This window comes from Thunnus maccoyii, chromosome 20 (genome assembly GCF_910596095.1).
Source record: "Thunnus maccoyii chromosome 20, fThuMac1.1, whole genome shotgun sequence".
Classification (NCBI taxonomy): domain Eukaryota; kingdom Metazoa; phylum Chordata; class Actinopteri; order Scombriformes; family Scombridae; genus Thunnus; species Thunnus maccoyii.
This window is the reverse complement of record NC_056552.1, coordinates 740,250-768,137: the sequence shown is the minus strand read 5'-3', so window position 1 is coordinate 768,137 and position 27,888 is coordinate 740,250. Positions and strand designations below refer to the sequence as shown.

Below are 27,888 nucleotides of genomic sequence, written 5' to 3'. Positions count from 1 at the left end.
ATGTTGACATGTTTCCTGCGTGTTGACATGTTTACTGCGTGTTGACATGTTTACTGCATGTTGACATGTTGACATGTTGACATGTTTACTGCGTGTTGACATGTACCCTGCGTGTTGACATGTTTACTGCGTGTTGACATGTTTACTGCATGTTGACATGTTTACTGCGTGTTTACATGTTTACTGCATGTTTACATGTTTACTGTGTGTTGACATGTTGACATGTTTACTGCGTGTTGACATGTTTACTGCGTGTTGACATGTTTACATGTTTACTGCGTGTTGACATGTTGACATGTTTACTGCGTGTTGACATGTTTACATGTTTACTGCGTGTTGACATGTTTACTGCGTGTTGACATGTTGACATGTTTACTGCGTGTTTACATGTTTACTGCGTGTTGACATGTTGACATGTTTACTGCGTGTTGACATGTTGACATGTTTACTGCGTGTTGACATGTTGACATGTTTACTGCGTGTTGACATGTTGACATGTTGACATGTTTACTGCGTGTTGACATGTTGACATGTTTACTGCGTGTTGACATGTTGACATGTTGACATGTTGACATGTTTACTGCGTGTTGACATGTTTACTGCGTGTTGACATGTTGACATGTTGACATGTTTACTGCGTGTTGACATGTTTACTGCGTGTTGACATGTTTACTGTGTGTTGACATGTTTACTGCGTGTTGACATGTTGACATGTTGACATGTTGACATGTTTACTGCGTGTTGACATGTTTACTGTGTGTTGACATGTTGACATGTTGACATGTTTACTGCGTGTTGACATGTTTCCTGCGTGTTGACATGTTTACTGCGTGTTGACATGTTTACTGTGTGTTGACATGTTGACATGTTGACATGTTTACTGTGTGTTGACATGTTGACATGTTGACATGTTTACTGCGTGTTGACATGTTTACTGCGTGTTGACATGTTTACTGCGTGATGACATGTTTACTGCGTGTTGACATGTTTCCTGCATGTTTACATGTTTCCTGCGTGTTGACATGTTTACTGCGTGATGACATGTTTACTGCGTGTTGACATGTTTCCTGCATGTTTACATGTTTAATGCGTGTTGACATGTTTACTGCGTGTTGACATGTTTCCTGCATGTTTACATGTTTCCTGTGTGTTGACATGTTTCCTGCATGTTTACATGTTTCCTGCGTGTTGACATGTTTATTGCGTGTTGACATGTTTACTGCGTGTTGACATGTTTCCTGCGTGTTGACATGTTTACTGCGTGTTTACATGTTTACTGCGTGTTGACATGTTTACTGCGTGTTGACATGTTGACATGTTTACTGCGTGTTGACATGTTTACTGCATGTTGACATGTTTACTGCGTGTTGACATGTTTACTGCGTGTTGACATGTTTACTGCGTGTTGACGTGTTTACTGCGTGTTTCAGTCAGAAGGGTTTATGTGTGTGTAACTTGTCTGCTCTCAGACTGCAGCAGCAGAGTCACAGCTGATAAACTCTGTCTGCTTATCAATCAGCCAATCGGTTCACCGAGTGCGCCACAGCCGTGTCGCCGTGACGACCGGCGGCTGTAAACACAGGGGAGGGTCCCCGGAGGGCGGCCATGTTTGTTGATTAAACTAAAACAAGACAAACAAAGAGACAAAACAAACTAATTACCTGCAAACAAACCGGATCGACTGAGAGAGCTAACGAGGCTTAACGAGGTCACAGGGAGGAAGAGTGTGTGTGTGTGTGTGTGTGTGTGTGTGTGTGTGTGTGTGGTTTGTACGCCTGACGCTTACAGGATGTAGTGACATCAAGATAACGTTCCATCACACACACACACAGTTGAATAATTGATGGTTCAGTGTGTTAAAGCTAAAACACTGTCTGCTTTTAATAAAACAACGTATGTGTGTGTGTGTGTGTGTGTGTGTTGAATAAAATATCAGTTGTCATGTCGACAAATGAATTATGAATATACACACTATGGAGCCGATCTCACACACACACACACACACACACACACACACACACACACACACACACACACACACACACACACACACACACACACACTCACACACACACACACACACACACACACTCACACACACACACTCTCTGACCCACAAACCTGTTTTGTAAGAGACAAATACGTTGACTGTAGAGAGGAAGGAAGGAAGGAAATAAAAGTGTTCACACAAAGAAAGAAAAGGGAAGAAACTAGAAAGACCTCCACGTCTGTCCAGAATCATCTAATATCTGTGAAGACTTTGAAGCATTTAATAAAAGGTTTCATTATATTGACATGTTTGATTCCAGTGAATAATTTCCAGAGAGCCTCATCTCACGGTGCAACCATAATCAGGACCAGAGGAACAGGAGACCCTGGTCCTGGTGGTCCTGGTGGTCCTGGTGGTCCTGGTAGACCTGGTGGTCCTGGTGGTCTTGGTGGTCCTGGTGGTCCTGGTGGTCCTGGTGGTCCTGGTGGTCCTCCAGGGACTGACTCATGACAACATCTTCAACCTAACAATCACCACAGTTTCAAGGTGGGAACCAATTCGGTGTTCCACCAGATGTGAAATATGGTCACAAGAGTTATGATGTCACAGTCAAGTTGACCTTTGACCCTTTGGATATAAAATGACATCACTTCATCATTTTATCCTTTAAGACATTTGTGTGAAATTTTGTCATAATTAACATATGAATTCTTGAGTTATGGCCAAAAACGTGTTTTGTGAGGTCACAGCGACCTTGACCTTTGACCTTTCACCACCAAATTCTAACCAGTTCATCCTTGAGTCCAAGTGGATGGCGTTCCTTAGATATGGGATGGACAGACGGACGGACAGCTCATTTTTTTCTCTTCTTCTCTGTGTTTTTATGTGTGGAGGCATAAAAAGGAAGAGAAGAAGAGAGAAAATGAGATTTAAGAAAAAAAAATAAGAAAAGAGGAAATAAAGGACAAGTGTGTGTCCGGTCTGTCAGACTGCAGTTATTAATAACTATAACTGAGTTTACTGCACACAGACAACACCTCACTGTGTGTGTGTGTGTGTGTGTGTGTGTGTGTGTGTGTGTGTGTAATCGAGTTTCATGGGGTCTAAATATGATCCATGTCTGTTGTCACGGTGACAAGTGAGCGATTATCATCCTGCCTTTCCAATATCAGCCTGACACACACACACACACACACACACACACACACACACACACACACACACACACACAGAGAGTTCAGGTTAATCTAATGGAGTCACAGAGAGACGAAATATGAAGAAATAAAGAGAGAAATATTAAACAAGATGACCAGAAACAAACAGACAGGTCATAAAACAGGACTTCTGATTGGTCAGATGATGTTTGACGTTCAGTTTGAGGTCACGACATCTGATTAATCACCTGATCGATCAATGATCTGACTGTAGTTTAACAGTCTGACTGTCACTGTCACTACAGTCTAAATTTAAGGACTTTTTTCCACATCGAACATCTAGACTGAACTCTTTAATGAACTCAGAGACTCAACATTCCTCCTTTAACAGCAGAACCGAGTCTAGCTGGACGCCGTCTGCCTCCACCGGAGAGACACAGAGCAGCAGAATAACAACAATGATAACAATAATAATCATATTATAAATATAAATATATATATATATATATTTATATAATAATAATGATAGCAGCAGCAGCGGTGGGCTTTCCAACTCAAAATATTATCCCATCGGGCCGTTTGGCGGCCATCTTTGCGGGATTGAAAATCGACATAACTTTTGAACGAGACATCATACAGAGACAAATGAGCCCATTTTTCTATATAATTTTGACATGAGGAATTGATTGAGATGGTTACTGTAATGATTTTTTTTTTTTAATCAAGTTTAGTATATTAAAACTTGAAAAACAAGAAAGAAATCTGTATAATTTACACTCAAAATCTTGCAAAATGACTGTCTACATGTACACCAAACTATACACTCTGGAGTCGACTAGAATTGACAGCGAATAAAGAAAAATATTAAAATATGAGTTAAATAAGTCAAAATAACAAGGAAAATGTTCCATGACAGAACAAGCTACAGAAGATGATGATTATATCTGGGTTCATATGAAATCCTTCATATGGAAAAAAAATTCTTTAACTCATTTTCAATGTGTAGTTCTGTGTGTTAAACGACATGTTTCCTGTTAGTATCTGCGGTGTAACCGTCCGTGGTCAGGACGTTTCTTTGAAGAGTGATGTCATCTGTCCTTTCTGTCGCTGGTATGTAGAGCAGCAACAGTCTGTTTACTCTGATTCAGGGTTTCAGTTCTCGGCTGTTCCAGGTTTCTGTGGGTCTTCTTCTCTGACTCCTTCCTGCTGCCGTCATCTGTAGTTCACAGGAAATATGAAAAACAAAATACAAAACTACTCACTGAAAACGGAGTATTTTACATCAGTTAAAGAATAAAACCAAACACTTTTCTTTCTGTGTTTTTTTTTTGTTCCCGACAGACAGACAGGTAGTAAATATTATCTAATGGATTTTCTCTGAATGGAAAGCAATTAAAACTCAACATCAACACCATTAACCCCAAACACACACACACACACACACACACACACACACACACACACACACACACACACACACACACACACACACACACGCGCGCGCGCGCAGAGAGGTTTCTGTGTGTGTGTGATTGGCTGCTAATCCTGGTTAAATTAATGAGAAGAAAGTTAATTTGTGGTTTTGACCCTTTTCTGCTCAGAAAAAGGATTACACACCACAATACAACACACACACACACACACACACACACACACACACACACACACACACACACACACACACACACACACACACACATACCTTCTGTGTGTGTGTGTGTGTGTGTGTGTGATGATGATAAATGAAGGGTAGGAATGAGAGACGGCAGGTTTGCTCAGCCTGTCTTTTCAAATCTCTAATGAGTGAAAACACACACACACACACACACACACACACACACACACACACACACACACACAGTGTGAAGTCATCAGTGAGGTGGATGAGGTTGTTATAAAGGTCTTGTTATTAAATTAATCTCTCTCATTATTTTTGACCCTCTGAGCTTCTGTAGACCCCCCCAACACACACACACACACACACACACACACACACACACACACACACACACACACTAATATAGAATCTTAATGTCTGTGTTTATGTCACTGAGGATCCTTTGAGCAGAGCATTGAACAACCAACACTCACTAATCATTCATATTAATCAGGTTTAGAGGCACATTTTCAGTAAATCATCAGTAAACTGTTCTGAATGTTTGTTTCCATCCGCTGCTGTTGTGTGAATATCAGCAGATAAACAGCAGGCGGCGCTAATTCTCCAGTCGCTGCCGTTAAACCGTCGCAGAAGAAGAGACGACGTCATTAAAACAGTCAAAGCGAAGCAACGATGGAAAACATGATGGAAATATGACGTTTCTGTTAGTTTCATGTATTGATGTGAGGAAGGTTACAGCCTCCTCATCATCATCGCTCCACACACATCTGATGTTTTCAGCTCTTCAGCGATGTTTAAGTCACATGATCCGTGATGTCATCATTTATTCACAGTTATCCACACAGCTGCTGTTACACCTCAGACAGGAAACTCTTTGTAAACAAGATTTCTTAAAATTTGTTTTCAACTTGTCGTCCATTAATTAAACAACAAACAGTCTGTTTGATCATGTGACTCCAGAACAACACAAGGATAGCATGATAAGCTAGGATGGCTTCCTCCATGTCGTACCCTTCGTCCCCTCAACGCTCTGCTCCATCAGGACGGCTCCTTATTGGCCGGCAGAGTTCACTGAAGTCGACCTCAACACGATGAATCCCTGCAGATTCACTTCAGCCTGATCGCAGAGATTCAACATTCAGGACACAAAGTCCATGAAGTCAGTTTGGAAACACACACATTACAATAAATCAATCAATACAAATGACATTAATAAAGAACAGATGGTCTGAGATGGTTCACGTTATTCACAACAATTAAATTCTACTGGAATTTACTGAATTCACCACAAAAGTTGACAGTTTTAAATGTTGCTGTTTGCAGAAACACATTTATTAAAATATCATGAAATAAGAACAGAAAACAGATCTGACTGCTGCTGAGAGAATAAAGAAAGTTTGGACATCTGAAGTGAACACACACACACACACACACAGACACAGACACACACACACACACACACACACACACACACACAGACACACACACACACACACACACACACACACACACACACACACAGACAGTCAGGTGTATTTTTTCTCTAATTAAAACCCAGAAGAATTGGGCTCATCTGATTGGCTGAAGAGTACGCCTGGGGCTGTAACACTCACACACACACACACACACACACACACACACACACAGACACACACAGGCGGGAGATCAAACTGCTATCTTGTATACTAATAGTTCCTGATGTGTGTGTGCGTGTGTGTGTGTGTGTGTGTGTGTGTTCTCAGGTGTGTCTTGGTGTTTAAAAGTTCCATCAGTCAACCTGAATTTGCATAAAACACACACACACACAAACACACACACGCTGTGAATAATGAATGTGTGTGAGGACCGTTTGATTTCCTCTGTGAAGTAAACGACGGGGGTGGAGTTAACTGTGACTCACATCCGTCTGTGGTCGAATCAGAACACGTCACTGCTGGTTAACCACATGACCGCAGGCCTGTGTGTGTGTGTGTGTATGTGTGTGTGAAACTTTCATTGCAGTTTTCACCATTTAACCAAACAATCATATTTGGTGGGAAATGTTTCTGCTGTTTGTTTCTCAACACTCATGAACATCACATGATACATAGATCAATAATATGAAAAAATAAAGCAGATTAAAAGACTCGTTCACAGCAGCTCTGAATAAAGCGTGTCTCATTTCTCTGTTTCATTAGCGTTAGTGTGTCTGATGGCTCATAAACACATAAAATAAATGTTTTTAAGGGAAGCAATTTCTGCCACGTCCGTGTTTTTAATGCTGCGTTTATGTCACATTGAGTTACTGTAATCAGCACTTGCTAACTTGTAAATTGTTCATCATAAAAAAGTCAGAATTACATCTGAGAAGCTGTTGTTGAAGGCAGTTTAATTAAATTAAATCAATATATTGTCATATTTTTAATGCTCACAGGATCATCTCTGCAGTCATACAGCAGTTTTTTGACACATTTCAGCCTCTTCAGCATCTTTGAGGTCTCACCAGAATGTAGAATAAAGTCCATGTTGTGTTTGAGGTGAATGTGGACAAACAGCCTCCTGAGTTTTTGGGGGTTAATCCAGAACTTTTTAATCTGAAATGAAACCTGCCTCCACATGTTTCCTCTCGGTGCAGTTTCCAGTAACCGGCTGTCAGAAGGTTTCAGGTACAGCGAGGCGTCCATCAGACTGCAGATTCGATGATATTTTGTTCTATAATTTGAGCTGTCACACCTCCTCCTCCTCCTCCTCCTCCTCGCTGGGTCATTTGTCATGGAGGAAATCACCGCTCAGATCTTCCTCGGCGGTAATATCTCTGTCATTCACCCTCCTCACTCCTCCTCACTTTTTTTCCTCCCCCTCTCATCTGTGAGCTGTGCGATGCTATCAGAGGAGAGGAGGTGACAGTCTATCAGAGCACCTCCTCTCTGCTCGGCTGATAACACTCCACTGCTTATAATGTTAAGAAGATGATAAGAAATAATAGTCTTTCTTTTTTTTCATGTAGCGGTCGGAGGCGACTATCGGGGCCGAGGAGCCGACATCCATCACCTGCTATTTATCAGCGCTGAGCGGCCGCTCGGCTGCTCCAAAGTTTTATAACAGAAAGAGAAAAATAATAACTGCAGCAGAAACAATTTGAGAATCATCAGATAGATGGAAGAGGCCGTTATTAGATTCAAACTACTCCGACGGTCAGCTTCAACTTCTCACGTCTACATTTTTATCAGCTCAGTGTGTCGGGGAAAAAATAAACTGTGTGATGAAAGAAGAGATTAAAGTGCAGTTTGTAATTTCTGCTGCAGAGACTCTGATTGGTTGGAGAGATTTTTGTCGAGCTGTAAACTGAAAAACCCGTAAGATCAGCAGTTTCACAGTTTCTCCTCAACTCATCAGAAGTTACTGTGGAGGGATTTTACAGTCAGTAACTCAGCTGTAAAGTCAGAATGATGCTGTATTCATGGATTCAGATAGACGGTTGACAGGAACACCAGGAGAAAACATGGGCAACCTGGACAATGAGAAGCTAAAATAAAATAATAGACTCTATGTAATATATTTTATTCCATTCTTTCTAAATAATCTGACATCACCATAGCAATATATCATCTTAATGTGTGTTTGTTTTGCCGTCCTGGTATTCCGTCAGATTGTTTGTTTTTCCCATGCCGTCCAGGGGGTGTTGTCTGTCTGATTCCATGTGAGCGCAGCATAACTACTGAGTATGACATGTATCATTGCTGTTGTTGTTATTATTTGTGTATTTTAAGCTTTTATGACACAGTGACAGTAGAGACAGAGATGATGCAAAGCTCCTCGTCTTTAACATCCCTGTAAACATCAGTCGGATAGCAAAAACAGCAACATGCACATAAAATGAAAATTATGAAACTGAAGTCAAATTGCTTTTGTCAATCAAACACAGACACCGACACGCCCCTCCCGCCGATGTCAATCAAACACAGACACCGACACGCCCCTCCCGCTGATGTCAATCAAACACAGACACCGACACGTCCCTCCCACTGATGTCAATCAAACACAGACACCGACACGCCCCTCCCACTGATGTCAATCAAACACAGACACCGACACACCCCTCCCACTGATGTCAATCAAACACAGACACCGACACGCCCCTCCCGCTGATGTCAATCAAACACAGACACCGACACGCCCCTCCCACTGATGTCAATCAAACACAGACACCGACACGCCCCTTTCGCTGATGTCAATCAAACACAGACACCGACACACCCCTCCCGCTGATGTCAATCAAACACAGACACCGACATGCCCCTCCCACTGATGTCAATCAAACACAGACACCGACAAGACATGCCCCCTATTGGCTTCATTCTACTAAGACAAAACTATTTACAACACATTTAAAACAACACGTTGACATGATTTTTGACTGCAAAGACTGATTCAAGTCGATTTCAGTTGGACTTTAAGAACAAATCTGTTGGTTTGAGAGCTTCACTGCACTGAATATAAACAGAACGTAAACACAAACTTATAATATATTTAATATTTCTACGGAATTCAGAAGGTTCCATTTTGACATTTAAGTTATTTTCTGTTGAATCTACTTTGTTTCAAAGCTATAAAATTATAAAACCTGAAAACTTAAAAAAGGTTGAATACTTTTTATAGGCACTGTAGTAAAAAAGCAGCAGAAGTATAACAGTATTTATTTAGTATGTAGTATTACAGTAGTAGAACTGTGTTTGTGTCTTTGGTCAGCAGGGAGTTAAATCAACTTTCTCACACTGTCAGCAGTGCAGAGATATACAGTATACATGTACATAAAAGCCCTCAGAGACAGTGTGTGTCAGCCTCTTCCAGCATGATGAGTTGTGTTGTTGTATTTGCATATTTCATGTCTAATTACAGCTGTTTCCTGCCTCACTGTGTCTGACATCAGCAGCAGTTATTTGTTGTGTTCACTTACATTTCAAATGAATGTTGATTCCTTAAAAACAGGATTTCAACTAATTTACATACAAACAAAACACTCACAACCTGAAATGTTTCTCTCACTAATGACTGCTGACAGCTCCACTTTATTATCAGGAAATAAACACATTTACTTATCATGTTTATGGAAACTAAAGTCAGACTTTTTGTCCCAGTGGAGAAGAAGTCTGAGGGTTTAAAATATCAGACTCAAAACAGTTCAGTTCAATAGAAAAATAGATTCAGACTGAGAAACACTGATTCTCATTTCACAGTTACACTTTATTTAACAGGTCTCTTCATTTTATACAAATTTTCTTTGAAATTTGTCACTTTACATGGTATGTTGACAGATTTATATCGCTACATTGAAAGAATTCATACTAGCCTGACATATTATATCACATAATGTTTGTGATCTTGTTTATGCACATAATGTGTGTTAATACGTCTTTGTGTTAACCTTCCTGTAAACTCAAAATGAACATAAGTGTTTCAAATCACCCACTGAAGTGTGAAAATGTGACACAGCTTGTGTTAGTTTGAACACCTCCTTTCAAAGTGTAACTTTTTGTGAAAATTAAATATTTTAATTCACTCTAAACTGTACATCATCATCATCATCATCATATAGGAGGAAGGAGACAGAGAGAAACTTGGGGTTTGTTGTTTGATGAAAAACTGCAAGTTAACAAATGTTTCGCACAAACTCAGAGTGACACTAAAACCTCTCTGGAACAAACTCTGACTCAGAAAAACAAGAACATTCATAAAATAACACTATAAAGAATTTTCCTCAAAACATTCTCACACAGAAAGCTGTCAGCATGATGAAGATGATGATGAAGATGGAGGAGGCAGCGGGATGGAACAAACAGGAAGTGACAGAACACAGACATGCAGCTTTAAAAACACATCAGGAGACATTTTGGTTAGCATGTTCTGCTAAAAGGCTATTGTTGTTGTCACACACACACACACACACACACACACACACACACACACACACACTGAGTGCTCCATTATCCGCTTGTTGTTCAGGCTGATAAATAATCAATGACTCCACTTTAGTGTCTTTCACCTCAATCGGATGATCGAGGTTCACAATGAATAAAACAGGAGCCTCGCTCTCTCTGACTGACTGACAGCTCTCTCTGTACATGAACTGTCCTATCACAGCCCCTCTCTAAATCATGTGACAGGAAACACTGATTTAAAATGATAAAGGTTTTATTAAAAGATAAATTCTCCTCAGTTCAACTGAGTCCTTCAAGAAAAAAGCACAACAGGTCGTGATGACATGTAGGCTGAACCCAAACGTCCGGACTTCAGTGAACCTGCAGACTTGCGGACATTGTGGGTTAATTTCTGGGAGGTCTGCAAGTGCTGAGGTCTGTCCAAACCCACCATTCATCAAGTCCTCAAGGAGCCTTAAGCGGACTTTTTGCAGACTTCTAGAGAGTCCGCTCAGGCTGTAGACTTCACTCAGAAAACCCATAATCCTGCAGCAAAATGGAAGTGACGATGTAAAAATAAAATCAATATCCATAATAATAACAATATTGGGCTGTCTAAAATATTTACCTTTGATGACATTTGCTTTTTTTATGTTTGTTCTGTAGGTTAATTGATGTAGTGAGGTATAATGTACACACAGAATAACAGCCTGCAAGCTTAATAACGCGGATTTGTTTATTATAATCTGTTAGACTATATGGGCAAAGGTTGGTTTTTGTCTGTCTACAGTCTGAAGATCATCAGTGAGGATTTAATGCAAATATAATGTCAGCAGTGTTTAGCAACTCATGTTAAGAGAAAATCTGAACTGTGTGAAACAGCAGAGCTGCTCATATCAGAACCATGAAAAAACACTCAGAAAACACCTTGAAATGAGTAACAGGTTCAGGAATTTCAGTTTATCTCTATGGAAGCACTGGAGGTCTTCACTCCCATCTCAGAACATTTTTATCCCCTCATAGACATGACGTGACGGCAGTGAACAAGTCATAGTATGTATGACAGAAGTTTGCAAGGGTACAGGGCCTTTCTCAATACATAGTACGCCAAATTAAGACTTGTGTACTTGGTAGTTTGGACTTGACAAGTTTGACTCAGGAGTACAAACTTCAGAGGATGGGAGGACACAGGTCACAGCCGGAGGACAGGAGGAAGGAATGGACAACACCCTTCATTATGTTTGAGTGACAGATGCCATGTCATGCTGCTGCTCCACATAAAGGGCAGACAAGTTTATTTGGCACCAGAAACTTTTAAATGGGTGTTAAATAAAGCAGGTCGGCAGGCAGCATTATGTGCAAAAAAGAATACATGTAAAAGACAAATATTAATGAAACAAGCAAGAATGAGCCCTGGGAAATTCAACAAAAATAACTTCAGCTGAGTAAAGAACAAACAAATAAAATCTGCAGCCTCCCAGCAGCTGCCACCTCCTCTCCTCCCAAATCATCACTATAGACCAGTGACCAGTCGTTTACTTGCTGAGCCTCACCTGATTGGAACGTACCATCTGCTCAGCTGACCACAGGGGGAGTTGGACTCATACAAAGCTTTCAAACTTAAAAAGCAACACTGATGTAGAATTTATGTTACTGTTGACAATCACAGTTTCCTCTGGTCACACACACAGAGCTATGAGTGCCTCAAATCATACAGAATGTAATTTACTGCAGAACAATTTTATCCTTCCTACCCCAACGTGACAGAGCTGTAAATCATGATGATGTATTGATGATGAAGCAGACGATCTGCTCAACATCGCAAAACTTTCAAAAAGAACCATCACAACAGGACTGAAGCCCATCAATAAAACAATTGTTGACATGCATCAGGCATGATTAAGCTGAGCTGATTAAGGTCTGAGAATTTGTAAAAAGAATCTAAGACTTTGTAACTCTTAGGGTGCCCAAACTTGTTTACATGCCACAATGATGTTTTTATTTTTTTATTTTCTTAAAGTTATTTCATAAAAATTAACTATGCAATAATGTTTGCAGAAAATGTGTTTTTTCCCATATCCTAGAGAGGCTGTGTTTATATCTTTTCAATTAAAAATTCACCAAAATGTGTTATTTGTCAAAGTGTGGCCAAACTTTTGCATATAACTGTAGCAAAACAAGCTAGTGAAACAACAAACAGAACCACATTCCAGCACATGCTCAATGGTGTCTGATATAATGGAACCTCTCTCATGAGGGTTACTATCTTATCACTACTTTTACTCTTTAGGGCCATTTCTAAACAAACTAACAGAGTGGGCTGAGACAAAAAACAGAAACATAAAGAATTATAATCAAATCAAAAATAGACAAATTCATCTTTTCTAATGAGACTGATCTGCTTCACAGTGCAGAGTGTGTGATGTGAAGTCTGAACAGAGTTCCTGTACACAGACACCTCTAAAGACGACATAGAGACACTGAGAAACCAAACCAGTGAGACCACATCTCAAACCCAAACCCAGGAAACAGAGGCTGAGTGGATGTGGTGTTGAAGGTGTGGAGGTGGACTGGTGTGTAAAAGGGGACTCTGTTGAAGGACAGTAGAGAATTTCACCAGGACAGTCCATATGCACTACTACTCTGTTTGAAACAGAGGAGGAGGAGGAGATGGATGTTTCTTTGTTATTGTGACAGAGTAACCATCATCACCAGAGCAACTCAAACTCCAGGACTCATCATTCCCTTCAAACCTGTGGTCAACACTGTCTCCTCCCCTGCTGATTCCTCCTAAACTCACTGATATATGAACCTTTCCTCTCCACTCAACCTCCCAGTTACAGTGACCAGTCAGAACATTTGTACACAGCAGCTGAGGCCAGGAATCAAATCTGTCTGGATGATCAGGATATGACTGATCCTTGTCTACACATGTCACCCACCTGTTGTTGTCAGACAGTTTGAGTTTTCTGTTTGTTGTTTTTTTGTCCAGTTTCAGTTCACAGGCATCTGATGAAGAGAGGAAGACACAATCATTCAGTCATTCAGCTGCAGGTTTACATTATATTAAAAAGTTGAACATGAATCATGAATCTGTGTTGTTCTAATGAATCAAACTGAAAACCTGAAAAAACATTCACACTTACCCACTAACCCAGACCAGATTTCAGTCTCTGCAGTCCAACATGGTCCACCCTGGAGAAAGAGACAAAATGACAATCAACTTCATACACCTTCACTTATATGCACCATTAAATAGGAAGCAGAGTTTCTCAGTTAGAGTGTCTGTTCATCTGTCCATACCTGGGAGTGTCCACCTGTCTGTCCATACCTGAGGGTGTCCATCTGTTACCTGAGTAATTTGAGTATGCTTGAGTCTCCTCTTCAGTCCAGCAGACAGCAGCTTCACTCCTGAAACTTGCAGGTTGTTGTTACTCACTTCCAGCTCTCTCATACTAGAGGACTGGGACCTGAGAACTGAAGGCAGAGCTGCAGAGCTTCTCTCTGAGAGGTTACAGACTCTCAGTCTGAAGAAGAATTTCAGTCAGTCTACTCTCAGATAAAGTATATAAAGTACATCATAATTTACCAAGTAAACTTTTACAATCATCTTAATACTGACCTGAGAATTTCCAGCACACAGTATGATCTCTTCAGTCCAGCAGATAGCAGCTTCACTCCTGAATCCTGCAGGTTGTTGTTACTCACTTCCACTTCTCTCAGACTAGAGGACTGGGACCTGAGAACTAAAGACAGAAATGCGCAGCATATCTCTGAGAGGTTACAGCCACTCAGCCTGAAGATATAGTAATGAACAAGAAGACAAATGACATTTGTCAAGGAAGCACAGAAGGAACAAAGATCTCAATGTATTATGACTAAAACAGTAAAAACATTAAGTAATCTAAATCACATGATATCAACGCATCAATGAGCTTCTCTGTATTAGCCAGAGTACATATTTATTAAGTTTCTCAACTCATTTAAGAGAATCTGTACTGTGATCTGACCTGAGAGTTTCCAGTGTACAGTGTGGACTTTACAGTCCAGCAGACAGCAGCTTCACGCCTGAACCTTGCAGGTTGTTTTCACTCAGACCCACCTCTCTCAGGCTAGAGTGCCTTGTGTTTATTTGGGGTATCCATTCCTTTTTCTGTGGACAGGTATTTTCATTTTGTTTTGTGTTAGTGATGTAACATATGCATGTCTAAAGCTGAGCCAAAGAAGAATTTCCCTAAGGGGACAATAAAGTATATCTTATCTTATAAGACATAAACCGTTTTTATGGTTACTGTATATACAGTATATTGTACAGTCAATAATATATGTTATTAGTGTACAGTGGTGTAACTGTGTGGATCACATTATTGCATCTTTTACCTTACAATGCAATAATAATAATGTAATAGTATATGTTTAATGATAATTAATGGAAATAAAACAAATACTTTTCAGTAATCATGTTCAACCTGTTGTGTAAAAACACTCCCTAAAAACTCAGTTAGCCGGTTAAAGAAGGAGCATGAGATATCCAACTTCAGACTGACTTCAGCACAGAGAGACACACCTGAATCAATATAAAACATGAACACATAAAAGCTGTTGAGGCGACATTAACATTGAAAACATGCCACCATCATCTCTCCTGCTGCTGAAGCAGTTATTGCTCCTGAAAACAAACTGTTAAGAGAGAGTTGAATCTTAAGGAAGCCCTGAAAGGCAAGTGAGAAAATTTTTTTTTTTCTGGAGATCCAATTTCTAAGTCTGATCTAAGTTCTTTTCACTCCTGTGTTTATGATAAACACAAGATTTTCACACACAACTCATTTCTGCTTCTTAACATCTCATTAAACTAACAGTGAGAGCAGAGAGGAGTCATTAAAAACTGAAAACTGTCAGTTACAACCTTCCCATACGGTGAAGAAACATCTGCGACATGTCAGTGAAGGAAACAAAAGTTAAATAGATGAGAGATGATGAGAGAGATGTTATATGTCATACCTGCTGGATTATTTTAAACAGTTATCAATAAACGGATCCTGAAGAGTTGGAATATTTCTAAATACACGGATACCAACAATATTTAAGTTACAAGTATTTTCTCTGTAATTTGCTCATATAAAAGGTAGAAATGTCTGTTTGTATGGACTGTTACATATTTTTGAAAAATCATCTAAGTTCCAGAAATTTTTTATACAACACATGTCTCAACGTTTGCAGACAGAAGCAGGCTGGGAAATGTGCCATGAGCACCTGGACTACTGTAAGCAGTAAAAGTGACCTGTGTGTTGTCATTTTTCAGAGGTGGGACACACACACCTGTCTGCTACCTGGTGTTGTGTGTGTGTTGTTATATTTCATGTCTTTTAGCTATATTATACTGAAATATTTGTAAAAAGTAAACAGACTTTATACATCCAGTGACCTGAAACGCACTTCCATCTTCAGACTGACTTCAGCACAAATGGAACATGAACAGAGCAGAGTCATAAATGTTTTAACATTTCCGCTTTTTACCTTCACATGAAACTAACAGTGAGAGCAAAGAGTTGGAGGTCTAAAACACTGAAACAGTCTCCTGAAGATGGAGAAAGTCCTTCATGTCACATGTTGCAGGAAACGACTTTAACCAGGAAATAACCAGAGAAAGTTTTATAAGGGGAGAGCACTGAAGTTTTCAAACTTGCTGATTATTAAAACATAAATTCAGCATGAAACGGGACTGTTTATGTAGAACAGTTTTTCCTTTTTATGTGTAGATTTTCGTTGTTTACCAGACATCTCACTAATGATCTAATCAGTGCTGCGGGCGGGACTAACGCTGTTGTCAAGCTGCGCATCGGAACCAAGGAGGAGTAATAACAGCAATGGCGACCACTACAGACTGCTGTTATCAAGGCTGTTCTAAATGTTCTCAATATCGCCCAACATCATAGTTTGTTTTTACGTTGCTCCACGAAGAGTAGGGCAAGTCTTTGTTGAATGCAGATGGGAAAAATAAAGTCCTTCTCCTCACCCACAAAGCTCTTAATGGTCAGGCACTGTTCCTGTGGAACCATCTTCCAGATTCAGTCTGGGAGGCAGACACCCTCTCTCCGTTTAAGAGTAGGCTTAAAACTTTCCTTTTTGATAAAGCTTATAGTTAGGGCCGACCAGGCTTGCCTTGGACCAGCCTTTAGTTATGCTGCTGAAGGTCTAGACTGCCCAGGGACTTCCCATGATGCACTGAGCTCCTCTCTTCTCCTCCACCTCTCTATCTGTATACATTCATGTACCATTAATGCATGTTACTAACTTGGCTTCTTCCCTGGAGTTTTTGTGCTTTCTCGTCTCACAGGAAGGTCCAGTGCCTGAATGGGGGCTGTGGTGTGGTCCTGTGGATGTCCTGCCTCCACTATTGCTGCTGCTATTATTGCTATTATTATTACGTCACATCTATATTACTATTATTGTTGTTATTGTTATTATGCTTCTCTGTGTTTCTCTCCAGAGTAGCAGCTACTGTACAAGGTACAGAGCTACCAAATGCTCGGACAGACATAGACTATTATACACGGGATTGTATTGGATGTGGAGAATCCCATCGTGGCAAATAAAACACACTTTTACCCAAAGTTATAAAAGATATTAATGGAGCTTAGTTCAAATCAACCTACCACGGGCACCTGGCACAGCAGACTGGTGACTGAACACAGGGCGTGTCTGCCAAGTCTGCAACATAACAATAACATAATATTAAAAGAGGCAGGTGACTAATAATAAATTATATTCAGTGCATATTCACTGAAGTTACACTGACGACATGGGATTAGCTGAAGAGGCACCCAAACCAGCCTTTCCTGATGCTTCTTACTGTCACAGATAGTGCTGGACCGAAAGCATCAACTCCAGCCAAGATTTGGCCTGACATTGTCTGCCATAGAGGCAAACCCAGCAAGAAATCAAATAAGAGAGCACCAATGCTCACTCCACCACCTGATCTTTCATTGCATAACAGGTACAATCCTCTGACTAATATTAATTATGTTGAACACAGGGAACTTTATAACACCACTAGCATTAAGGCTAACCAAAAACCAATAAATAGCCTTAAAACTACTGCTAGGCCAAGGGCCAGAGGAAACGCTGCTAACTTTGCACCTGAACCAGACACTATTCTGACTGGGGACTCTATATCCATACATGTAAAACTGGCAAGGACTGAAAATCCAACCGTAGATAACACATCTGTCATGGAGCTAACAGAAATGTTGTCAGCTATCCTCTCTACACATCCAAGAAATATGAACATCTTATCCACACTGGATCCTTCAACATTCTGTGAAGGAAAACTGGCTCTGAGATCCTGAAAAGAGACTTTTCCCTACTACTGGAAGAACTGAGCGACTATCAACTGCAACATTTATACATTTCTGGACAAATACCAACTTTTGGGAAAGGAATTGAATCTTCCAGCTGACTCTTTGGCCTGACTACATGGCTGACATCAGTATGCCTCACCCATGGGATGAAGTTTATTGAAAATTTCAATATCTTTTGGAAGTGTAAAGAACATTTTAAACCCAATTGGGTTCATCCAAACATCACTAAATCCAGACCCCTTAGCGCCAATCTACATAATGCCCCTGTGTTACTAAACTCAAACAAGGCAAACAGGCAAACAGTCTGTTTATAGATTGTGTGCACTTGGCAAAATACTTTCTGAGTTTTCACTGATTACGTCTTGTCATAGAAAACTACCTTAAAGTCTTAAACTTAAACAAAGCACTCAAAACATGTGCAGGTTGTTAAAAGAATGAATATATTGTATGATATTGAAATTACAGGAATCTTCCAGTATCTCAAAGATGGGACACAAGGATGCAGGTTTTATAAGAAACTAGACAAAAGAGCTCTTATCCATTGGTCAATCATCACATCACCCAATGAGTTAAGACTACAGAATCCTTTAAACATATTGCTGTGACAACAGAACATCCTGACAACTTAATAATAACACAATATTCTGAACCCTCTTCAAATAAACAAAGGCCATAGTATTAACACACATACATGTGATATATCCATCCAAGAACCACTGTTCACTGATCACGTTACACATTATGTTAAGAGTTGGCCTACATTAATAGTGATCAAGCATATATGAAAGTACATCTAATTAAATGAATATAAAAACAAATGGTAATTAATCAAATTTGGGGAAAAAAATTGGATGTTGTTGGCTGCAGAAGGAGAGAACATCAATGTGTGAGAAGGTTTTGGTTGGTTTTCTCTTCACACTCTGCTGGTTAAGATGTTTCCTTCAGTCTGCTGCTGCAACTAAACACACTTTAAAGTCAAACTAACTGCTTTCAACAGAGCGTTTGGTGGAGGTTTGAAACCCTGATGTGAATCATTATCTGCTGCACGCTGACAGTAAATGAGAAGCCGAGCAGAAAGCTGATGTGATCTGATGTGTTCACTTTGTCTCCTGTGTGTTTCGCTCTGGATTCTCTCATGATGGACTCACCTGACATCAGTGACATCACACAGGTGTCATGTATTGTATCAGCTGAGCAGGAAGTCAAACTGCAGCACCAACAGTTAGACATCAACACATCTGATTGTGTCCTTATAAGTGCAGTTTTAACACTTTGTTTCTGTCTTTTTCTTTTATTGTCACAAATCAAACAATAATGAATAAACTGATCACAGTATCATGAAAATTCTAATTCCATTTGGGGGCCTTGCATTCAAAATAAAACAAAGTGTAAAAGTGTTATTGATACATTAGAAACAGATTTATTAGCATGAAACTGTCACATACAATAAATGAGGGCTGAGTGAACATTCAGCAGAAACACATACGCTTTAAATTCTGTCAAACATCAGATTTTTTCCTTGTAAAAGAGCAAAACAAAGATAAAACATTTGATTTCACTCTTTTTAACTTTTTCTTTTATTCAATTTCTTTAACTCAAAAAGCAAATATTCTTAAAAGAAGCAATAACACATTTCAGCTGAATAAGTATATATAGAATATAAAATGCGATGAAGAAAAAAACAGATGCATTCAGCTGCAGATGTTAAGCTGAAATTATAGTTTTCACATCTGCTAGGGTCTGCTAGGGTCCTTGTAATGTAAATTTCATCATCAGAGGGTGTGCGCATAGGCTCTGTGTGCACATCCACATACCTGCAATTTGTTGTGTCTGTGTGGACCTGTCTGCACCAGTCCACGCAGTCACAATGCTGTGTTCGGATGGGTGTGGACAGGTGTGGAACGCGTCCTGGAAGCAGACCCCAGAAGGTAGTATAAACAGAACAACTACCCGTCTGTGGTGTCTGCAGGTGTCCGTGTGCTTTACGGGTGTTGCAACACCCACACTTTCACAGAAATATTATTCCATCCCCCACTTTTTCCTGAGGTAGTCATTGATGAAACAAAACTGAGTTCCCCATACATGAAAACCTATTGGTCAAGTTAGATTGACTGAACGGTCATGCAGCCAATCACAGCCATTTGACCAATTCACCCAGGCTGAGGAAGAGTAAACTGTTGAAGTATGGTAAAGTTACATGCCTGATCAGAGGTATGAAACAGCTATTAAACTAGTTAGCAATGTAGAATTTTAGAATTTTCTGTTGTAACTTTTTCTTATGTGATGTCTCAGCTCAGCTAACATTAGTCATTGAACATTATAATCTCTTTAAATTTTTAAAAAAAAATTTTATACTGGAGTTTGGTACGAGCGTTGTTAACACAGAGGCTGTTCAAATGGGCCGTGCTGTCAGTACCTTCAGCAGACACGCCCCCAGCGTTTCAGACCAGATAATACTGCTTATTTTTCCACCATTTGAAACCCAATTTTATATGCCTGGCGACTTTTTAATCATTCAAATTTGGCTGGTTGATTCATTACACATTTTTCTGTGGTGTGACAAATTCAGAACACATACTTTATTATTATTATTATTTATATTATTATTTTATTATTATTTTTATATAATTATTTGAAGGTACTGATTTGTTACCAAACCAGGGTTAAATTTGTTTTGCATCTATAACTATATCCATTAAATTTTAATGGAAGTTTAAATTTCCTTTAATTTCATGTCTATAAGGTATGTAAGGGAGTAGGATAAAGATACTCTGTGATTTTCTGAAGTATCATAAGAATAGCTATTCATACAAATAACTGGTTATAGGTAGTAAACTGCTACCAGACCCTAAATAAATTCTCCTGAGTTGTTACAGTTATGTGGTCTCAATAATTATTTTATGGTAAGCTGAAGCAGAGGTTACAACTATAGTAGTAGAAAAAATTGTAGAAATATAGAAATGCATGGCATTAAATGCGATTTGACATGTTGTGGAGACTAGAATGGGGGCTGAAGGAGGGGAGTTGAAGTGCTCATGTCCCACCGCTAGAACCCCCACACTTTTAAAATCACTGCTTCACCCCCGAAAAAAGATATAAACTCATCAAACGACTAGATGGATTTTTAAATGATTTGTTGACTCAACATTTATCCAGATGAGACCATAAAACTCTGGATTCATGAAAATATTTAAGTAAAAACAGTTACAGCTGTTCACATGAGAGAAGTTAATGATGATAAAATAGATCTCCTCTCTGCTCTTGTTCTATTGGTCTTAATAAAGGTCTCGCTACTTCCTGTTTTGGCACTGAGGCTGCAAAAACCTGGCTGAGACTGAGAGGAGAGATGAAACCAAAGATGATTTTCTTCTTCAGTGGGTTTGTGACTCCTTGGAGGTCCTACTCTGCTCCCTGGGCTCCTTCCTCTTCAGCCGGCTCTCCTTCAGCTCTGGAAACACGAAGGTTATAATAATCCAGCTCAATGTTCTCTTGTGGGCCTGACTTCTGCCCCCTGCTGGCCTGGAGAGACATGACAACACAGATCTAAGTTACTGCATCTCTCCTCTCTTCAGTTCAATATAAACAGGCTGAGTGCTTCATTTCAACCAGTCCTCTAAACAACAAACATGTTCAGTACCTTCGGGCTGAAAACGATGACAGTGATGAACAACGACAGAGTCACCAGCAGGACGACCAGTCTGATGATAAAAACTTTTCTAAAATGTGCCTCATCTGGATCTCTGATGATATGAACTGTTGGATCTGACGAGACACATTCAGTCATCACATTAGATCACATGACATCATGAGAACAACAGCTCCCATCAAACAGAAACTTTAGTGACGTTAAATCTCCTAAAATCACTGAAGTGTGAAGCAGCTTGTTGATTATAAGTTCATCTGATCTCCTCTGTATGCTGATGATGTTGGACAAAAACAACTCATGTGTTTACAGCCGGTTTGAAAGAATGAATGAAAGTCTGCTGATTGTCTCCTTAAAGCTCCTGTCTGGTTGAAATGATTCAACTGATTGTTAACAATCAACATTACAACTACAACTTTACATGCAGTTAAATCAAATGTGATCCTGGTGAAGCTCTGAGTTCTCCTGATGACATTCAGCTCATCATGTAAAGTCCTGTTTATTATCATTATAGTGCTTATCTGGCTTCACTGACTCGTTTGCTGTCTTTTACTTTTCACTACAACACAGTTGTTATGATTCAATAACATTAAAGAAGCCGGGAAGGAAACAGTTTACAGTTCCTTCATCAGATTCTGCCTCAGCTCTCTGTTAGTTAGTTAGTTAGTTAGTTAGTTAGTTAGTTAGTTAGTTCTGGACGATAGCGGAAGTGGCTACATTTGCCTACCCATGATCCTCAGCGACTGTTACTATGGTGAAGACACCAGCTTAAGTCGTGACATAACCTATATTCAGTATAACATTATATAGTACTGCAGATTGGTGGTTACAATCTGGAACAAAATACTGAGATAGATAGGGTTAGGGCTTCTCTTCTATTGACTTGTGTCTGCATCAAGTTTCTGTCTGCTCAAACAAACAAAATGGCTGCCATTCCTTTTATTCTTAGTGGAAAATGCAATATTTTAATATAGTTTTGGAATTAAAAATGCGTTTTGAAAACATTTCTACCGAGAAATGTGCAATTTATTTTCATAATATTCATTCAGTGAATGTATATATATATTTAGTTTGTCACTTATTATGGAGATTCTTGCAGGCTTTGTATCGTTGCTATGGTGATTCTCATGAACGTTGGTATCATAAAACCACATAGTGTTAACTGTTTGATGATGTTCTTTCAATAAAGAAACGTAGATTTTACAGTGCCCCAGGGACGAATTGATTTCTAAATCCAGAATTTTAAGCTTTGTGATTGGCTGACCGGAGGAGATCAGTTTCCCTCATGGTTAATGTAGATATTTCAATCTATGTTTCCATAGAAACCGCTCTGAGAGCAGGAAAATTAGTTGTTAATCTACTGCAATTTTTAACATATTGGTAAGCATTCAGGAGGCAGTTTAATACCTGCATGATGTGAACAAACATTTTGAATCCAGAACAAACAAGCTCCTTAAACACAGTTTGAAGTGCTGCATAACTCCTACTGACACTGAACACCAACCCACAACCCCATTTCTAGAATAGTAGCTAAAATATCTGTAATGAACCAACATCTTTACTTCTTCTTGATATAGATGATCTAGCTGCAGTGTAATTACTAGTTCGGCTTTACTAGATATTTGATATATTCAGTAGATATATCATTTTACGACCCTATATTTACAACCTATTTTGCAAACCAGAAGAACAACTGTGGTGCTGATTTGTATCAAGCTGCATGGCACTGCTCCAGGGAACTGTAGGGGTTTTTTTTTGGTGTTTTTCCTAGAATCTGAATACTGATTTGAGAGTAAACTGAGGAGTTTAGGGGGATGGTAAACACATTTGCATAATCTGATTTTAAATATCTAATTGTTAAATAGGTGAAAATTAATTTTAACCATATTTTACTGCCCCTCCAGTTGTTGACTATACTCACTTGATAGCTGAGGTCCAGAGCTCTCTATAACAGCTAGTCCCATAACTGAAGCCCCTTTTGTTGCTGAATTATAAACCTTCAAACATGCACCAAGGTCAAGGTTCAAAGGTCAGTATTTCACAGCAGGAGGCATGTAGAATCAGGTTGAGACCTTTCCATCAATGTATTTGCTTTAGCTCTATGACAAAGTTTTAATTTGCTGCTATTCACACAACCCTGGAGATTTCTGTATCTTTATGATTCTTTTTTTTGATTGATTGATGTTTTTTCCATGTGACTTGTGCGGTTCTCAGCAAAAACAGACTGGGAAAATGATCTGTTGACAGACATATTGTCATCATACGAGCATTATTACACCTTTCGCTTTCACCTCACATATTATTATTTATTTTTCAATATTGAGCACATGCTTCTTAACCTTTTTCTGTCTAAACTAAATATAAATTAAATTTATAATGAAATAACATGAAACATTCTATTATTGATGGCCATTATCAAAGTCAAACTCATTGATTGTATATAAATATTTATATATGATGTGCTGTTATGTGTAGCTTTGTATTTTGTATAATGTGTCCTGTGTGTTTTTGCTTTGTACTGTTTGTTATTTGTGCTGTTATATGTTTTAATTGTAAAGGACTGAAGATGAAAATTAGCCCGAAACTAACTCTGATGCAGTGCATCAAATGTTAACATTTATGTTTAACACTGTACATGGTCCCAGTAAATACATTTCAATAAATACATTTCAATATACAGTCAATGGTCAAACTCTGTGTAAAAAGATAGAGCTGGAAGAAGCAGCAGCTGTCGGTGTGACACCGCAGGCCTGCGAGATGCAGCAGTTCAGTAACGCACACGTGCTGCTCAGGTAGAGGTAGACTGTGTGGTCCAGCTGTCAGATGTTGGATCTTTAAATCCAATCATAATCAGAGCACAGAGGACTGTGAGTAGCCTATAATGGCTGCCAGTTCAGACTAGTGTAACCCTGGCTACAATTCATTTTGACATCAGTGTCTTTGTTAGTTAAAGACTGATGCAGTTGTCATTTTCCCGTCCAGCATCCACGTTGTTTAAATAGCAAATGCACTTCCGTCAATCAGTGCGCCCATGGGCATGTTGGTCTTAAAATGAGGTGTGGTCAGGCGCATTGTTGGCACATTGCTTTCTTGAGGCAGCAGAGAGCAGGTGCGCTATTGACCAACAAAAACCTGGTCTAAAGTCAGCGGTGCAGTGTTTCAAGCCTTTTTTTTAAGGCGCATCATCAAGACAGTAACATGCGCCTACAGAGGCGGCTGCACAACACGCAGCAGCACACAAACAGCTGCTGATCAAGTCCTGATAACTGTGTTGATGATTCTTTATAAAATAAATATAAATGAATAAATAAATGATAAAAATTAATGATTTCATTTTTGAACAATATTTAACAAATATTCTTTGACATTACTGAGAGTACAGTGATCAGGTTTCCATATTTTCAGCAACTAAAAGCCTGCTGATTTGACCTGTTACTCCATGACTGAACAAAACAATTTTAAAGAAACCAAAGCTGTAATTAAATAAATAAACCTTTTCAAAAAAACAAACAAAAAGAAATTTGCTACAAATGAATGAACAGGATGTTAAACTGGTGGTCTGGGACCACGGGAGGGTCCGGGAGCAGCGGGGTGCTCGTTATGGATCATGCGCTTTCACTTCGTGCATGAGCAGATCTGTTTCCTCTGCAGAGAAGCTTCCTTCTTACTATTTGGAAAATGCACCATTATAATAACAATCCAACAAGGTGCAAGCGCACCTGGCTTTTAAAGGGAATGGGAGACGACACTCTGATTGGTTTATTGCATGTTACGCCGAAAACAGACCAATGATTAATTAAGAGACTAAGGACAACCCCTTCGAACCATGTGCCTGGTGCATCGACCATTTTTCCGCCGTCCAAATGGATTTGGATACAAACTAAATGTACTTGCACCATGCGCTTCAGACCGTGCGCTTTAGATCGTTAAAATAGGGCCCAAAATATTATTGTGTAAAAATTAGGGCTGTAGTCTGCTGGTCGACTGGTCGATTAGTTGGTCGATATGCTCTCGTCCGACTAAATTCTCATCGGTCGAATAATCTCCATTTTACTTTCATAAGGAGAAAAGTGCTACATCAGTAGCTTTCCAGGATTAATCCATTATTTCCTGCAGCGAGAGGGACAAACTAACGAGTTACCTGTGAAAACCTGTGTATTCAAAACAACCCCATTGTTTTCACAACTTTGAACTCGCCCAACCTGATGGAGACTGCTGGGTCTAACTGTACTCAACGTTTACTGAGCGTTTACTGAATCAGTGTTTCTCCTATAATTATAACAATGAAAACCCCCACCAGGCCAAAAAAATAATTTTTTTAATTGAAAAATAACGCCAAATATCCATTCATTCTGAAATCAACAGCGTTTGGGAGCCTCTGTGCAGCGCTGAACTGTGAGTCAACCTCTGTGTTGTTACCTAGGAAACTATTGGTAGCGTAACTCCGTTAAGGAATAGGAATATTGTTATATGTCATATGTAATATGTTTGCGTAGCAGGTGGGAAATAGCGAGTGACAGGAAAGTGACGGTGAATGCGAGCGGAGCAGAGGAAAAGGTTAGCAGGAAGTTGTCAGTCTGGCAGTAAATGTACAGTACAGACTACAGTGTAACAGTTAATGAATACTAAAAAGTCACTTCTGTTGTTTCCCCAAATGCTGGAAAAGAAAAGAGGATTAGCTCCAAAGTTAGCAACAATAGGTTAGCCTAACCTGAAGACACAAAACAGAGAAATAGTGAACAGAGAAATCTGTGGCTGCTGAGTTCACTGTGCACTCTGTCCCGTTACATCCAACCCCCCACCCTCCCTGCGACTAATCGATTAGTTGAAGATTAAGTACGATTTCAGTCAACCAAGATTTTCTTTGGATGACTACAGCCCTAGTTAAAACGAGTTATGTTCATAGACTGTATAAAAATATGGACGCAGTTACTGTGACGTCACCCGCTGGTTTCTGAAGAGCGGTTTTGAAGCTCAAAGTGAGCCACTCCGGTCGTCGCCATCTTGGCAGTGACTGAGTCCGCCTAACTCCTGGCCAATCAAAAATGGGCAAAGAGGCGGGCCGAATGGCTGAAACAAGCCACCTAGCGGCTGGCGGACCTGTCACTCAAAGCAGCCATGTCCTTCATTATAAGACATAACTTTATGGCTTAAAAAAATTTAGACGGGTGAGTTATTAAAAAATTCACCCCCGTTCACTTGTCATGAAAGGGGAAATTAGCTTTAGAGACCAAAACTGTTTGTTGTAACAGGCTGTAAACATGTTTATTTCTGCTGTAAAGTTGGGAATTTTAACATGGGGGTCTATGGGGATTGACTCGCTTTCGGAGCCTCAAGTGGTCATTCAAGGAACTGCAGTTTTTGGCACTTCATTTTTCTGCCCCAGAGGTTGCCGCTTGGTTATGTTGCTAATTGCGAGTATCCATTAGCATTAGCATTATAGCCATTAGCTTTGCTGTCATACTCATTAGCTTGGCATTTGAAGCACTTGGCTAAGATAAGCTACTAGATCGCTATGAAACGGAGTATGGGCTTACTCCCAAAACTCCTTTGGACCACTGTGGAGAACTGTTTCCCTCCTGCTGGTGTGCTACTGTAGACTGATTTTTTGATTGCTTGTGTGAACAAGTGAAGCGGCCATTACTGTTTTAGGCCTCCATGCTCCCAGGCCACAACTCAGGCCTGCAACAGGGGTTTTATTTACATTTCAGTTTATGTTGTGTGTGAGTGTGTGTGAGAGTGTAGGCCCACAGTATATTGTTGATATACACGTGTTAAAGATGTTATGCACTTGTGATATTAGAGCCTAATTAGAGGTAACAGATGAAGATTTAAATAGAGACCTGGAGGTAATAAGAGAAACCAATAATTATTTTGTGTTTATTAATATTGGGTATTATTTTCATTCGCATTCATTTTACTAGTGACCTAATGTGGTTTTGTTTTTTCTACTTGGACCAATAAATAACTACTTTGATTTCATGCATTTAAAGTATACTTGTAGTGTCATAGTTCATCATAGTTAATTCAAGTTTTGGTAATAACTGTTAAAAGGCGTAGGTAAAATTAAGACACAAGATAAAAAACTAATAGGAGGCATATACCCTTAACACGATTCCTTAATTTAATTGTAGGCACCGCCAGTTATTTATTAGTTTCAGAATGAAGGAATGAAGGTTGTACAGATTGTAATAATTTACAAGTACAGGTAATAGTGCCATTAAA

At 39.5% G+C, this 27,888-nt stretch overlaps 1 protein-coding gene across 1 annotated transcript; it reads right to left on the bottom strand.

Annotated features, from left to right (window-relative positions):
* Window positions 1-10,690: 10,690 nt before the first annotated feature.
* Window positions 10,691-16,440, bottom strand: LOC121887313 (ribonuclease inhibitor-like). Its single transcript, XM_042398044.1, has 6 exons — window positions 16,434-16,440; window positions 14,282-14,405; window positions 14,012-14,186; window positions 13,806-13,854; window positions 13,602-13,668; window positions 10,691-11,205 (listed from the first exon to the last, which is right to left on the bottom strand). The coding sequence occupies exons 1-6, from the start codon at window positions 16,438-16,440 to the stop codon at window positions 10,917-10,919; spliced, it is 711 nt and encodes a 236-aa protein (XP_042253978.1). The 3' UTR covers window positions 10,691-10,916.
* Between the last annotated feature and the right edge of the window lie 11,448 nt (window positions 16,441-27,888).

Bases quoted from the DNA above. Each gene is read 5' to 3' on its own strand.
- LOC121887313 (XM_042398044.1), bottom strand. The intron at 13,855-14,011 runs GTAACAGATGGA...CTCTTTCTCCAG, and splicing joins AGCATACTCAAATTACTCAG to GGTGGACCATGTTGGACTGC. The intron at 11,206-13,601 runs GTGGGTGACATG...ATTTTGCTGCAG, and splicing joins AAACTGTCTGACAACAACAG to GATTATGGGTTTTCTGAGTG.